The 17256-nt window shown below is 39.7% G+C and overlaps 1 protein-coding gene across 1 annotated transcript in view; it reads left to right on the forward strand.

The window, feature by feature from the left end:
- LOC140703891 (uncharacterized) overlaps nucleotides 1-17256 on the forward strand; it is a 43392-nt gene extending 26136 nt beyond the window's left edge. The window contains 1 exon segment of the mRNA XM_078387996.1: nucleotides 14074-17256. Within this exon segment, the coding sequence (XP_078244122.1) occupies nucleotides 14074-15894 (1821 nt within the window). The 3' untranslated portion in view covers nucleotides 15895-17256.

Consider the following 17256-nt stretch of genomic DNA (forward strand, 5'->3'; position numbering starts at 1 on the left):
TATTTGTGAAGGTTAACAAGTCTAAAATAAAAACAATCATAACATCACTGTTTCATTTTATTTTTAAGTAAAGTTGGTTTGGCCCCCCCCCCCCCGACACAGTTCAGATTTTTCATGTGCCCCCCCCCCATAGAAATTAATTGCCCACGCCTGCACTAGGGGGAACGAAAGACCCGAGGCGGATCATCCTTCATTCTCTTTCTTTCCGTTCTCCCTCCTGCTCTTTTCATCCCTGCCTTTCTATTATCTTTTCTCTTTTTTTTTGGCTCTTGGAAGAAAGGACAGACAGACGGATGTTCCTCCACAAGAAGTAAAAAAGACCAAAGGAGCTTTAATGCTCTTTTCTTTGACCAAGAAGCCTCTTTACTGATTACTTTCTTCTTCTGTTATCTAAAGGAGGGCCTGAGAGGGGAGCTGACCACTCAGTGGCTTTTCTCTAGCGCAAAAGGAAAGAATCCAACTCCAGAGTCCTCCAGCGTTTGCAAAGCAGGTGAGAGTGCTCCCTCCCTCCCTCCCTCCTTCCTTCCTTCCTTCCTTCCTTCCTTCCTTCCTTCCTTCCTTCCTTCCTTCCTTCCTTCCTTCCTTCCTTCCTTCCTTCCTTCCTTCCTTCCTCCCTTCCTCCCTTCCTCCCTTCCTCCCTTCCTCCCTCCCTCAGGAGCACCTCTGTACACTTGATACCATGCAGTATTTGTAAAGCTTAGACCAGAATGTTAGTTAATTTATAATGACTAGCAAACCACGTCAAGAGCAAGTTCGTATGCATTTGCGGGTGGGCTTCTGTACGTATGTGTTCCCTATACTTATGCTGCTTCTGTTAAATCCATAGCTAATGGCACCATTAGTGGAGTTGGGCCTACAAGGCCATGCGGCAGGCAGTGGAAGACAGGAGGGCTTGGCGTACTCTGGCCATGGCGTCACAAAGAGTTGGACATGACTTCACAACTAAACAACAACAAGAAGGCCATCAAGTCCAACCCCCTGCTCAAGGCAGGACTATCATCAAAGCATATCTGCTAAACGATTATCTCAGTTTTTCTTGAATGCTTCCACTGTTGGAGCACTCACCAACTCCCAAGGTCACTTCCACTGGCATGCTGCTCTAACACTTAGGAAGTTTTTCCTGATATTCAACCGAAATCTGGCTTCCTTTAACTCGAGCCCCTTGTTGCATGTCCTGCACTCTGGGATAATCTGGGAAGCTTCAATCAAGAAGGATTGGAAGGGTTTTTCTCACAAGGATTTTTGCTCCTATCCTCCCATTTTTTTGGTCTTCTCTTGTCATTAAGTTGTGTCCAACTCCTCGTGACCCCTTGGACCAGGCCCTCCTGTCTTCCACTGCCTCCCGGAGTTGGGTCAGATTCATGTTGGTTGCTTCGGTGACACTGTCCAACCATCTCATCCTCTATCGTCCCCTTCTCCTCTTGCCTTCACACTTTCCTAACATCAGGGTCTTTTCCAGGGAGTCATCTCATGAGATGGCCTCATGAAAAGGATTGAAGCCTCAGCTTCAGGATCTGTCCTTCCAGTGAGCACTTAAGGTTGATTTCCATCAGAACAGAAAGTTTTGTTCTCTTTGCAGTCCAGGGGATTCTTAAGAGCCTCCTCCAGCACCACAATTCAAAAGCATCAATTCCTTGGTGGTGAGCCTTCTTTATGGTCCAGCTCCCACTTCCATACATCACTACTGGAAGAACCATAGCTTTGACTACGTTGACCTTTGTCAGCAAGGTGATGTCTCTGCTTTTTAAGATGCTGTCTAGGTTTGTCATTGCTTTCCTCCCAAGAAGCAGGTGTCTTTTAATTTTGTGGCTGCTGTCCCCATCTGCAGGGACCATGGAGCCCAAGAAGGCAAAATCTGTCACGGCCCCCATATCATTCCCTTCTATTTGCCATGAGGTGTTGGCACCAGTGGCCATGATCTTAGTGTTTTTGATGTTCAGCTTCAGACCATTTTTTGCACTCTCCACTTTCACCGTCATTACGAGGTTCCTATCCACACCAATTCTTTTCCACCCCATCCAGGGTCCTCTCAACCCCATTTCTTTTCCAACCCATTGTCACATTCCTGGGGGTTACAGCAGAAGAGTACAATAAGCCAGTCCTATGCCAGGAATTCAGGGAATGCAGAGCCGATATCCAAATACCAAAGCAACTCACACAATGTAGTCCAGGGTCAGAGTCCAAAACCAAGAGTCCAGGGAACAAGGTTCAAGGTTGTCAGGAGCGTGGATGCAAGCCAGAGGTCTGACTTGTTGCTTTCACAGATTTTGAGCCATCTGAGAGCTGTTTATATAGTAAAACAGCCCCTTGAACTGCTGGAAGCCTTTTCATCCTATCAGAACTCAGGGCTAGTTGGTTGGATGTTTCTGCAGGCAGCCTTCAAGCGATCCTCTGACCTTTTTGTCATAAGTCTTTCCTGAAGCATGGCCCTCAACCCGTCTACTGGGGGAGGAGAATCTGAAGGCGATTCAGGCATTTATATTTCTAATTCCTCAGCTACAGTTAACCCTTCAGGTTCCAGATCTTTGGCTGCACTCATGACACTCATCCAGGGTCCTCTCCACTGCATTTCCTTTCCTCTATCTCTAGGGTACTCTCCACCCCATTTCTTTTCCGTCCCATACAGGGTCATCTCCACCCCATTTCTTTTCCAAAGCATCCAGGGTCCTCTCAACCCCATTTCCTTTCCACCCCTCTAGGGTCCTCTCCAACCCATTTCTTTTCCAACCCATCCATGGTCCTCGCCACCCCCATTTCTTTTCCAACACATCAAGGATCCTCTCCACCCCACTTCCTTTCCGCGCTATTAGGGAGCAGGCCGGGTAGGTGGGGCTTGACAGCCTTGGAAAGCAGCCCATCTAGGAGAAGGAAAACTCCAATTTCAAGCCTCCACTGCTTTGTGGCTATATCCAATGATGGAAAAGACCTCAGCAGTTAACTTGGAGGCAAAATCCGGAGCTGGAGTCCCAGAGGCAGTTCATGTCGTTCTGTCAACTCCCACGATTTCGCTGGAACCAGTCGTATTGGCTCTTGCCTTTCCATTGGACTATTTCAGCGACATAGAGAGGGGAGATTTGCTGCTTGGGTAACAGCCTATCCTCCATTTTCACTTTTGCCTTTTCCTCAGTATTTCTTTTTTAAAAAAACATTTTTTTATTATATAAATCTATCCATACTGATTTAACATTGTGTCACCAGGGTACAGCTTATAATCATTTGTAAAACAACTACTACACACATTACACTCCTAATCTATACAACATCCTTCTAACCATGGATAGAATAAATCCCATGTTTGATAATATTTGTATCTTCTTTTCCTTTGATTTTCAATATTAGTCTGTCCATTTCGGCGCAGTCCAATATCTTTTTAATTATTTCTGTCTATCAACACTTTCTGGTATTATGCCTAACAGAAAGAGCTCTGGCCTAAAATCTACATGTTTTTGATTATTTTAACAAGCCATGTATGCATTTTGTTCCAAAAATTTTTTGCTTTATCACAAGTCCACCAGAGGTGATAATAGGTTCCAGTTTTTTAATGACATTTCCAACATTTACTTGACCTGTTAGAATACATCTTAGCCAATCTATCAGAAGGTAAATGCCATCTATAAAACATTTTATATAGATTCTCTTTATAAGATGTTGCCATTGTCATCTTATAGTTTCTAGACCACAGCCCTTGCCATTTTTCTAAGTCAATATTGTACCCAAAAATTTTTGCCCATTGAACCATCGTTTCTTTGACCTGTTCATCCTCCATTTTCCAATTTAGCAAGTATTTATATACTTTCCTAATTAGTTTATCATCTGATGTTAACATTATTTGGTCAAAAGTTGTCTGTTCTTTATAAAAATCATACATTTTTAGGTCCCGTTCATATCTTGATTGTATTTGCATTATAGACCACCACGATGCATCTAACCCCTGGTCTATAAGATCTTGTTTTGGCTTTAATCTCCTATTTTTGTCTAGAATATCTGTATAAGTCAAAATTTTTCTAACATTCAAAAGGTTGGGATGAACAAATGCTTCTATGGATGAAACCCATCCTGGTATTTTCGTGTACCTTTTCATTTTTATTTTTTCCCATATTGTATACAGGGAGTTTCTAATATAATGATTTTGAAAATACCTATGAGTTTTGGCTTTCTGATACCATAAAAAGGCATGCCAACCCAACTGTAGATCATGTCCTTCTAAATACAGAAGTCTCTTGTTTTTCAGGCTAATCCATTCTTTCAGCCAAGTTAGAGCAGATGACTGGTAATATAAGGTCCAGTCCGGTAAACCAAATCCTCCGTTTTCTTTGGATTCTTGGAGCATTTTTAGTTTGATTCTGGCTTTCTTCCCTTGCCAAATATATTGTAATATCACTTTGTTTAGATCATCAAAATATTTCTTCTCTATTTTCACTGGCAGTGTTTGGAACAAGAAAAGTAGCTTTGGCAAAATGTTCATTTTGATTGTTGCAATTCTTTCTAATAGTGATAGTTGTAAGTTTTTCCATTTTTCTAGGTCTATTTTTATTTGGTTAAGTAATTTCATATAATTATCTTCTTTTATAGTTACACATCTAGCAGTTAAATATATTCCAAGGTACTTAACTTTTTTAACTATTTGTAAATCTGACATCTTTGAGAGTTGATTTTTTTGCTTGGCTGTTAAGTTTTTCACTATAACTTTAGTTTTTTCTTTATTTATCTTCAATCCTGCTACTTTCCCAAATTCATCGATTTTGTCCAGTAGTCTCAATGTTGTTTCCAGTGGGTCTTCCAATATAAACACCGTCGTCTGCAAATGCTTGTAGTTTGTAGCTCTCGTCCTTTATTTTGGTACCTTTAATCTCTGGGTTGTTCCTCACATTCCTATTTAATACCTCCAGAGTTAATATAAATAGCAATGGAAAGAGCGGACATCCTTGTCTTGTGCCTTTTTTTATATGAATATTATCTGTCAGTTCACCATTTACCATTACTTTAGCTATTTGTTCATTGTAGATTGTCTCAATTACATTTGTAAAATTTTTGCCAAAATCCATAGCTTTTATTTGCTATATCATAAATTGCCAGTTCACATTATCAAAGGCTTTTTGGGCATCCAAGAAGATTAATGTCATTTGCTTCTCTGGATGTACCTCTTAATATTCTAATATGTCCAAAATTATCCTTAGGTTATACCTTAGTTGTCTTTTTGGCAAAAATCCATTTTGATCTGAATGGATGAACTCCATTTAAAACTTTTTCAATCTTTCCGCTATAATTACTGCAAAGATTTTATAGTCCACATTCAACAGTGATATTGGTCTAAAAATTTTTATATGTGTGGAGTCCGTATCTTCTTTTGGTATTAACGTGATATATGCCTCTAGCCATGTCTTGGGTGTTTTAGCTTCTAGTAGGACTTCATTGCAGACCTCTTTTATTGGTAAGCTTATTATATCTTGGAAGGATTTATAAAATTCCGCTGGTAATCCCTCTGGTCCTGGAGTCTTATCATTTTTTTTGTTTTTTAATTGCTTCCTTTACTTCCATCATTGTTATTTTCTCATTTAGGAGATTTTTAGTGTTTTCTGGTACTTTAGGGAGATTTGCTTTTTTAATATATTGTACTATCTTTTCAAGAGAAACTTCTTCAGTATCATGGAGATTAGCATAATATTCTTTAGTTATTTTTTATTTGCTCTTTTTTATATTGGAGGTCTCCGTTTTGATCTTGTAGCTTCGTTATCAGTCTTTTTTGTTTTTCTTTTTTCAATCTATAGGATAGGCATCTTCCAGGTTTGTTGGCATTCTCGAAGAAATTTTGTTTAGCTCTTTTGACTTGTTGAGCTAATTCTTCTGATTCTATTAAGTTTAATTTGTTTCACTATCTCCATCTGGTTTTTAAGAGTTTTTTCCTGTGGTTCTTTTTGTAGCTCTAGCTCCAGTTTTTTGAGTCCTTCTTTCAGTTTTATAAGTTGTTGGTTTTTTCTTTTATTCCTCTTGGCTATATATGATATGGCCAATCTTCTGAAGTATGCTTTAGCTGTGTCCCAGATTGTCTGCAGGGATGTTTCCTCTTTTTTATTCTCTTTGAAGAAGAGTTCCATTTCTTTTTTAGTTCTTTCCACAAATTCTTTATCCTTCAAAATTTCCTGATTTAAAGTCCATCTTGTCTTGTCTTTTCTCTCTCCTTTCCACCGCATTTTCATTGGATTATGATCTGCCCAAATATTGGTTTCTATTTCTATTTCCTGTATTTCAGTTTTTAATTCTGAGGATAGCCAGATCATATCTATACTCGACCAGGATTTATGTCTATTTGAATAGAAGGTAAATTGAGAGCTTTTAGTATTTGTTTCTCTCCATATATCTTGTAGTCCTAGTTCTTCTGCCATCTGAAAGAAAACGTTTGACAGCCTTCTCCTTCCCTTTTTCCCTTTTTTGCCATTTTTATAATCTAATCTCTCATCTACAATTGCATTAAAGTCACCTAATATGCAAATGTTTTGGTATTCTTTTTCCAATATTGTTTTGTATAGCTTACGATAGAATTTTTCTTGTTTACTATTAGGTGCATATATTGCTATCATCAAGACCTTTTTTTGATTTATTGTTATTTCTACCATTAAGATTCTCCCTTCTTCATCAGAATAGATATGTTTAGAGTTTAACTTTTCCTTCACATACAAAGCTACCCCTCTTTTCTTTTGTTGTGCAGCTGAGTAGTAGAGCTTCCCAATCTTCAGGTAGGTCAGATATTTGTAATGCTGCTGTTTGATGTGTGTTTCTTGAAGACAAATTATATCTGCTTTGGATTTTTGTAGTTTTGAAAAAACATGATTTCTTTTTCTTGGTGCGTTCAAACCGTTAATGTTCACTGAGAAAATCCCAATTTCATTCTCCATCTTGTTTACTTATATTTAGGTTTTACTGCCCTAGTATTCCTTTTTTCTCCTTGTGTTTTGTTCAAATCTTGTTCAGTATCCTTTTTCTGACTCTCTTCTTCACTTAGTTCACTCTCCTCTTCTGGTGTTTTCTCTCTCTTCTTTCTGCTTTCTCCTTCATTTATATCTTGTCCCTGTGCTTCTTCTTCAAAGAAGGTTATATGTCTTTCAAGGAATTCTCTTGCTTTTTGGATAGAGTCAAGTCTGTGTCTTCTTGCGTTCCAATTGACCAGGATCCCTTCAGGTACCAGCCATCTGAAATTCACTCCTTTTCTAATCAATTTAGTGGTCAAAAATTGATATTGTTTCCTCCCCTCTCTTATTCTTCAAGGTATCAGTTTCAATACCACAATTTCCTTTTGTTGGTACTGTATTGGTTCTTCACTGGCCCTTCACAGTATTTCATCTCTTGTCGATCTTTTCACAAACTTTACATGTACTTCACGTGGTATTCTATTCTTTCTCGCGTAGCTTGAATTTAATCTATATGTTTGGTCTATCTCACTTTCCAGCTCTTCTTTTTCAATTCCCAATGCCTCTGCCAAAATAGTTGCCATCAGTTCTGGTAAGTCCTCCTGTTTATCTTCTGGTATGTTTTGAAATCTAAGAATGTTTGAGGCTCTTTCCATCTCCATCACTGCACTTGAGTCTTGTAAATTTTTATTAGCCTGAACAAGTTTGTGGTTTTCTCTTTTCAGTTCATCCAGTCTCTTCTCTGTTTGTTCTGCCTTATTTTCCAATTTTCCAATTCTTTGTTGGTTCTTTATAGTATTTTGCTGAATATCTTGGAGTTGTGTATTCATCATCCCGATCTGTTTGTTGATTTTATCCATTTTCTCTTCCAGTTTCTGTTGGTTGAGCTTGGCTTCTTCATGGTTTCTTCTTGATTCTTCCTGATTTTTCTTTGTCTCCTCTTTGTGCGATACAACTGTATCTTGAATCTTTTGGAGTGTTGCTTGTAGATCTTGCTGAAATTTTCCTTGAAATAGCATTGTATCAATAGACCTTTGCTTTACTGGACTGGGAGCCCCAGATGATGGTGGAGAGGTTGTTTTTTTAACAGTTTTAGATAAATTTGGTAGGCTCATTATGAATATTTTCCCCCAAATATCAGACCAACCCTCCAAAGTTCTATTGATCTACTACACTATCTTTTTCACCCTTTAGGTATTCAAATACTGTCAATATATCATTTTATCAGCAATACCTTATATTCAATGGTCATCAATAATACCTGATCATCACAACTCTATATTCTAAGCAAACTATTAGCTTTACAATTTTACAATTTGATATAACAAAGTTTCAAAGATTATTCCCACTGTCCAGTTCTCGACATATATATCCAAATCTGACCAGATGGTCTAGAGTTTTTAGTTGTAAATCCAGCTCGATCAGAAAGCTATCAAGTTTATTATTTGTAATCCAAGAGTTAATTGTCTGTAATCATCTGTAATTAATCCAAGCTGCAGCTCCAAAAGGAAAACAGAAAAAAACAGGCTTTAAAAGTTTTAGCTAAGCCAAGGTCATTATAAAAGATATCTGTTGCTCTTCATCTGGGCTCACCGCCAGTTCCACTGTTTAGACACCCATTTAGACATAACAAAGTTTCAGAGTTTGCGTCCACTCTTTAATGCCTGGAAAGATGATTCCCGATCTCCATTTGCAATATTAGGTTCAAAAACACCCATTATTTTCCCTCTATTGCTTTCGAAGAGTTTTTAACAAATACAGATTAATGTTCCATAGGATAGGATAGACTTGGCTGTCCTTCTTAGCCTCCCCTTCAGAGCAGCGGATCGCTCCTCTCTTCTGTCGACGCTTCTTTCACCAGCTAGGGGATGGCTTAGAATCTTTCTTTCTTTCTTTTAAGGAGTTATTTTAGTCAGGAATGTTGATAGAGTTAATAAAAGGAGAAGAAAAATAGTCTCACCCAGGTTGATAACACGATGAAAAATATCCAAAACTTAGTGCTGTTTTTCTTCGGCAGCCGATGACTTGGACAAACCGCTAGCAAGCAAGCGGTTTGTTTTCCTCCTGCTGGTTTGGGGAGTTTCCTGGATCAAACAAAGACAATTGCCATTATCTTCGTGATCTACAGGCATCTCCCCCTCACTCGTCACCTCTCCGGGGTGACTTAAACCCCTTGTGGCTCCCCAGCAGGCTGAAAAACAGTCCAGGGAGCAGAGCTCTGTCTCCCTGGACTGTATCGTCACGACGTCAAGCCAGAAGTCTCTCCTCAGTATTTCTTAAATGTGAAGTATTGAGCTTCCAATGAAATTCTCTTGATTTGCTACCCAGTTGCAATGAAATTGGACTGTGGTCTGCAAATGTGTTAGGTAAAATGTCTATTTGCTCCAATTCTTAGGCGTGTTGATATCCAACATGCATCAATTCTTGACCACGAATTATGTCTGTTAGAGTAAAAAGTATAAACTCTTGTCTTTGGGTAAAACATCCTCCAAGCATCTGTGATATTTACTTCTTCAGCCAATTGTAGAAAATTTCTTGAGATCGTTCCTCTCTCTATTTTTGGTTATTTTATCTGTCTAGTTCTTCGTCAAAAACAGCATTAAAATCTCCAATCACACAATAGTAGTCATAATCTTTATTTGCTCATTCTAATAGTAGTTGTTTAAATTTTTTTCTTGATTTCCATTTGGCGCAAAAATATTAATATTTAGCATTTTTGTTGATTCTCTTTGGATTGCCACCATTAATATCCTTCCGTTGTCTGAGGCAAATAGTTTTGGTTCCAGTTCTTTCTTTATATACATGGCCGTATTTTTCTTCTTTTTACTTAAGTCCGAATTTTCCTAGCCTTGAACTTTCCAACAGTTTCTGGTCTGCTCTTTTCATATGGGTTTCTTGAATGCAAATTACATCAGATTTCTGTTGCTGCAGTTGTAGAAAGGTCTTTTTTCCATTTTTGAGGTGAGTTCAGGCCATTTATATTAACTGAAAAAATCTTCACTTGTTTTTTAGTCATCTTGTTGTTTGTTACTACCTTTCTCTTTTTTTCCTCGCCATGCCTCTGATATGTCATGGCTCAGCTACTTCCTGTTTGGTTCTGTCTGATTCTGATTGTGATTCTCTTGAGGTCTTTCTTCTGATTTTTCTTCCTCCTTTCTTTCTCCCTGGTTTGCCAGATTCTTCTCATTTTTTCCCATAAAGTCTTGCACTTTCATCAGCGAAGTTATCTTGTATCTATGTGTGTCAATTGAAAAGAATAAATCTTCTAGTGCAGTGGTTCTTAACCTTGGGTTATTCAGGTGTTTTTGAACTGCAACTCCCAGAAACCCCAGCCAGCACAGCTGGGGGTGAAGGCTTCTGGGAGTTGCAGTCCAAAAACACCTGAGTAACTCAAGGTTAAGAACCACTGTTCTAGTGTCAGCACTTTTCAAAACTTCCATTTTGTTGAAGTAACAGTGCAAAGGAGGAGTATTGCTTCCTCCTCTGCCTCATTTGCCAGCGAATTTGTTTTAAGACATCAATTTTCTTGTCTTCTATTATCAATTGTTTATCTTGTGAGGCTCTCAAAAGCTTGTCTCTAATTGATTTTTTCATAAATCTCACATGGATTTCTTTGGAGAGATTGTTTCTGTTTCATATGCTGAATTCACCCTGAAAGAGGCTTCCATATATTGATGGAAGTCAGCAGCTTCCATCCCTATTTCTGCAGCCAAGGCTTTACTCAATATCTCTAGATCCTCCCCTTCCTTTTCTGGCACATATTGAAAATTAAGTATCTCTGATGCTCTCTCCATCTCTAGCATTACTAATCTGCCGTCACTTTATTTTTTGTTCTTCAGCACTGCCTCTAATGTTTCTTCAGTTCGATTCAGTCTAGCATATGTTCTTCTCACTTTTTCCTCAAGATCTTGTGTTTTTGTTTTGACTTCAGTTATTTGTTGTTCGTCATCTTTAATCTCTAGTGTCATCTCTTTCATCTGATCTGCTATTTGGCTGAGATGTTCATTTACGTGCTGAAATCCTGCTGTTAGTATATTTTGCATGATAGTCTGCCATTTAAAAGAAGAAATTCTAAAGGCACAACTACAAACAATTCCAACAAGAATAAAAGGGGTAAGGTGGCAAAAAGGCCAGTGTGGCTTCACCAAAAGCTCAGTGAGGATCTGAAAACCAAAAAAGACATGCACAGGAAATGGAAAGAAGGCGAAGCCACCAAGGATGAGTACAGACAAGTAGCAAGGAAATGCAGGGATGGCATCAGGAGCGCAAAAGCTGAGAATGAGCTGAGGTTAGCTAGAGACACAAAATCAATTAAAAAAGCATTCTTCAGATATGTGAGTACCAAAAAACAAAAGACATCATGGCACAGCTCCACAATGGAGATGAAAAAATGATAACAGAGGAAAAAGAAGAGGCAGAGGTGCTCAATTCCTATTTTAGTTCCATCTTTTCCCATAAAACAGACTATGAACTTCCAAACAAATTGGAAGTGTAAGTGGGGGAGACAGGATTGCAGCTGGAGATTGATAAACCAATAGTCAAGGAATACCTTACCAACTTGAAAAGGTTGAAAACTCCAGGGCCAGATGAACTGCTTCCGAGAGTACTGAAGGAATTGGCTGACGAACTTTCAGAACCGCTCTCCATTATTTTCTTGAAATCAAGGGAAATGGGGGAGGTTCCGGAGGATTGGAGGAGGGACAATGTTGTCCCTACCTTCAAAAAGGTCAAAAAAGAGGAACCTGGGAACTACAGGCCACTCAGCCTGACATCAATCCGATGCAAAATTTTGAAACACATCGTAAAGCGGTCATTGTGTAAGCACCTAGAAAACAATGCAGTAAGAACTAGAAGACAACAGGGATTTGTCAAGAACAATTCCTGCCAAACTAATTTGATCTTGTTTTTTGATCAGGACCCCTCCCTGACAGAGGGAATGCTATAGACGTAATATATATTGACTTCAGCAAAGCTTTTGACAAAGTGGCCCATGATCTCCTGATTAGGAAGCTCACTAGGTGTGTGCTGGATAGATCAAGTGTCAGGTGGATACACCATTGGCTACAGAATTGTACTCAGAGGGTGATGATGAATGAGTTCTGGAACACTGGACTGAAAGCAACAGAATGAAATTCAACAGGGATAAGTGCAAAGTCCTGCACCTTTGAAAAAGAAACCAATGGCACAGTTACAAGATGGGGGATAACTGGCTCATCAAAACTACCACAAGAAAGATCTGGGAATTGTCATAGATCACAAGCTAAATATGAGCCAACAGTATGATGGGGCTACAAAAAAGGCAAACGCTATTTCAGGCCACATTAATAGAAATAGAGTTTTCAAAATCCTACAAGGTTCTGGCCCCCCTCTATTCAGCACTGGTTAGGCCTCACCTTGGTATTGTGTCCAGTTCTAGACACCACGTTTCAAGATGGATGTTGACAAACTGGAACAAATTCAGAGGAGGGCGACAAGGATGATCAGAGTTCTGGAAACCAAGCCTTATGAAGAAAGGCTGAAAGACTTGGGCATGTTTCGCCTTGAGAAAATGAGACTGAGGGGGTGATACAATAGCACATTTCAAATGTTTGAAAGGATGTCATATAGAGGAGGGGCAAGATCTGTTCTCGATCATCCCAGAGTGCAGGACATGCAACAATTAGCCATCCTTCAGTCTCGAGAGACTATGGTAATGTGCTCTGTATGGAGTAGCTGGAGTGTCCTCTCCAAAGCCCAAAGCTTGGATAAAATAATATGGAGGCTAGGCTGTTACCCAAGCAGCAAATCCCCCCTCTACATGTCACTCAAGTTAAAGGAAGCCAGATTTTGGTTGAATATCCTAACTGTTAGAGCAGTATGACAGGGGAACCCATCACCTCAGGAGTTGGTGAGTGCTCCAACTCTGGAGGCATTCATTCAAGAGAAGCTGAGATCATCACCTGGCAGATCTGCTTGGATGGTATTCCTGCCTTGAGCAGGAGGTTGGACTGGATGGCCTTGTAGGCCCCTAACTCTATGATTCCATGATTATTAGAAGAACACCCACCCCCAGAGATTCCATCACTCTGACAGTCATTTCTTTCTCTTCTTGAAATGCTGGCTTGGGCTCGTTTTGTCCGTAGTGAGATGGGCGGGTACTAGCTCAGTTTGTTTTCTGTTGGAAGCCATCCCATTAGAGGATGAAGAGGAGTTCTCCAATTACGTAAGACCAGTTGAAATCAGGATCAAGTGAGGTAAAAAATAATTAGACAGAACTTAACAAAAGAAAACAAAGAATGAACCACACAGAGATCAGACCAATACACACTATCAATTGTCCACCCTGTTGAAAAACAAAAGGAAAAAAAATCATGTCTCTTCCCTCAGGCTCCTTTTCTCAAAGCCAAACATGCCCAGTTCCTTCAGTCTTTCTATGTTGGCTTTCGGTTCTTACTGCATTGTTTTGAATATTCTTGCAGAGTGTCTATTCTGTAATCTGCTCAAGAACCTTCCCTGAGATGGATGTCAGGCTGAATGGTTTGCAGTTCCCTTCATTCCCCCTTTTGAAGATAGGGACAGGGTCAGCTCTCCTGCACATGTTTGTCTGATCACCCACCTCCCATGATGACAAGAGAATATTAGACAGTGGTTCTGCAATTTCTTCACCCTTCAATATCCATGGATGCACTTCATCTGGACTTGGGGATTAGAACTCATCCAAACAAATATGGTATTTCTTTCGCATTGCACTCCTCTTTCATCTCTTTTTTTCTCTCCATCAGGGGATGAAGAGCACAACGGGAATCCTATGGAGCCAGCCATTCTTTCATTGACAGAAAACCCCAATTGTGAAGCACCAAAAATATTCTACATATTTAAAAGGATAAAAAGGGAAGAAGGGAAGCCAGGGAAAAAAGAGAGATAAAGAAATATCCAGCTTCACCTGCTATTGACGTTGATGCACTTCTGATCATGTGAAAAAATCAACAGGGAAAAGGAAGGATAAAAGGTTCCCTGGGCATATAAACATTCAAAGGAATCTTATATGAAAATAGACTTGACAAAGTCCACATACTGTACAAAGAAAAAAGAGAGCATCACTATGCACAGTGATTCTACTTCACGTGAAAACCATCTGAGAGGTGAGAGACCGTACAAATGCCTACAGTGTGGAAAGAGCTTCTTTGAGAAAAATCACCTAAGTTCCCATCAAATAATTCACACAAATGAAAAACCATATAAATGCATGGAATGTGGAAAGAGCTTCAGTCAAAACCGTAGCCTCAGTTGTCATCAAAGAACACACACTGGGGAGAAACCATATAAATGCATGGAGTGTGGAAAGAGCTTCAGTCAAAACAGTAGCCTGAGTTGCCATCAAAGAACACACACTGGGGAGAAACCATATAAATGCATGGAATGTGGAAAGAACTTTAGTAATAGCAGTAGGCTCAGTTGCCATCAAAGAATTCACACAGGGGAGAAACCATATACATGCATGGAATGTGGAAAAAGCTTTAGTGAGAGCACTAACCTGAGTTCACATCAAATTACTCACACTGGGCAGAAACCATTTAAATGCATGGAATGTGGGAAGAGCTTCAGTCAGAGCAGTGACCTTAATTTACATCATAGAACTCACACTGGGGAGAAACCATATAAATGCATAGAATGTGGAAAGAGCTTCAGTCAGAGTAGTAACCTGAGTTCACATCAAAGAATGCACACAGGGGAGGAACCATATAAATGCATGGAATGTGGAAAGAGCTTCAGTCAGAGCAGTGGGCTCAGTTGCCATCAAAGAATTCACACAGGGGAGAAACCATATACATGCATGGAATGTGGAAAGAGCTTTAGTCAGAGAGTTCACCTGAGTTCACATCAAAGAACTCACACTGGGGAGAAACCATTTAAATGCATGGAATGTGGGAAGAGCTTCAGTCAGAGCAGTAACCTTAGTTTACATCAAAAAATTCACACTGGGGAGAAACCATATAAATGCATGGAATGTGGGAAGAGCTTCAGTAATAGTGGTCACCTGAGTTCACATCAAAGAATTCACACTGGAGAGAAACCATATACATGCATGGAATGTGGAAAGAGCTTTAGTTGGAGTGGTGCCCTTAGGTTACATCAAAGAACTCACACTGGGGAGAAACCATTTAAATGCATGGCATGTGGAAAGAGCTTCAGTCACAGCAATAGTCTTAGTATACATCAAAGAATTCACACAGGGGAGAAACCATATAAATGCATGGAATGTGGAAAGAGCTTCAGTAATAGTAGTCACCTGAGTTCACATCAAAGAATTCACACAGGGGAGAAACCATATAAATGCATGGACTGTGGAAAGAGTTTCAGTCAGAGACCTCTATTGACTTCCCATGAAAGAACTCACTCTGGGGATAAACCATTTAAATGCATGGCATGTGGAAAGAGCTTCAGTCACAGCAATAACCTTAGTATGCATCAAAGAATTCACACAGGGGAGAAACCATATAAATGCATGGACTGTGGAAAGAGCTTTAGTCAGAGAGTTCACCTGAGTTCACATCAAAGAACTCACACTGGGCAGAAACCATTTAAATGCATGGAATGTGGGAAGAGCTTCAGACAGAGCAGTTCCCTTAGTTTACATCAAAGAACTCACACTGGAGAGAAACCATATAAATGCATAGAATGTAGAAAGAGCTTCAGTAATAGCGGTATCCTTAGTTCACATCAAAGAATTCACACAGGGGAGAAACCATATAAATGCATGGAATGTGGAAAGAGCTTCAGTCAGAGCAGTCACCTTAGTTCACATCAAAGAACTCACACTGGGGAGAAACCATTTAAATGCATGGAATGTGGGAAGAGTTTCAGTCACAGCAATAGACGTAGTCTACATCAAAGAATTCACACTGGGGAGAAACCATATAAATGCATGGAAGAGCTTCAGTCGTAAAGTCACCTGAGTTCACATCATAGAACTCACACAGGGGAGAAGCCATATAAATTCATGGAATGAGGAAGTGCTTCAGTCAAAACCATGGACTTAGTTTCCCACAGAGAACTGACACGGTGAAAAACAGGGAATATGAAAAGATCTGTTGCCTCCATTTACATCAGAGGGCTTGCTCTGACGAGAAACCATATAAATGCATGAAATGTGGAAGAGGTCATTTTTAAAATTAATCCTATTAATCAAGAAATGCATTTAGAACAGGCAGATGACACTTCTACTTTGTTGTGGAATGCAACGTTTTATCTTCTGAGTAAGATGAGAAACTTTCAGCAGTCAGGACATTAACCGCAATCTTGAAAATAACGTAACCAGTAATCAATCCTAGACCTACAAATGGACTGGTTAAAATGTGTAGTTAGTTAGATTGGAAAGGCCAGTCTTGGAATTGATAATGGGGAAACAAAAGGATGCCTGTGATGGATGCAGGGGTGGCCAGAATAGAAAAGGCCACCATTTGCAGGTGATGGTCCAATTGGCCTTGAGGGAAACTGTGCCATTCCATGATCTTTGTTTCCAGTAAATAGCCCGCATTGCAGAACAGCTCTGTGGGTGTCTGATGGTTCTTGGATTATTTGAAATCAATTTGTTGTGAACTTCTTCGAAGCTTTGAAGGCTTGGCCACTTCTATCAACAGTGGCATGTTAGAATTGAGGCATCCCAGCACGACAATCGGAAATACCCTTTGCAATTGTGCCCCGGTGGCCGAGGGATCCTTAAATGGAGAGACCTTATTTCCAGAAATCTCCAGAAACCTTTGTCCTTGTGGAGACCTCTCTTGCCTGGATCCAGAAGATCTCACCCCCATCCAGCACAGGCTGCCACCATCTTCTGTGATCTGCTTTTCCACTCACCAGGATCACCTCTGAAAGTAAAGTGAAAGCAGGACTAATAAATATTTTTAAAGGGTTGAATTCCATGGAAAGGGCAGCATTAAAAGCACAGACAGAAAAATTTTGATCTAGCAGATGGTACATCGATTATATACGGAAAGGTTTGCGACAGTATTAGTGACCAGCTATGTTCCAGGATACCAGTTCAACAGGAGTATATAGGCGCGGGTTATCATTTGTGGAGGTTGGAGTTGACGACTGGTTCAGTACAATATGTTTTCTGAGCCTCTGACAACGCCAGGTGGGCTTAATTGAGTCATAGTAACCTACAGTATGGCTTACTGAAAAAGATAGTATTATACTTCCAGGTTAACTTTCATGGCAGGAACCGGCAAGGAAAGTGAAATTAAAGGGAAGAGCCTCAAGAGGTCTATTAACAGCAGTTAAAAAAGATTTAGGGTGGGAGGGCGTCTTGGTATCAGAAATTGCTATTCTGCAGAACTGTCTAATAATAAAGTTCAGTACCTTTAGTTTA

Source organism: Pogona vitticeps, chromosome 2 (assembly GCF_051106095.1).
Source record: "Pogona vitticeps strain Pit_001003342236 chromosome 2, PviZW2.1, whole genome shotgun sequence".
NCBI lineage: Eukaryota > Metazoa > Chordata > Lepidosauria > Squamata > Agamidae > Pogona > Pogona vitticeps.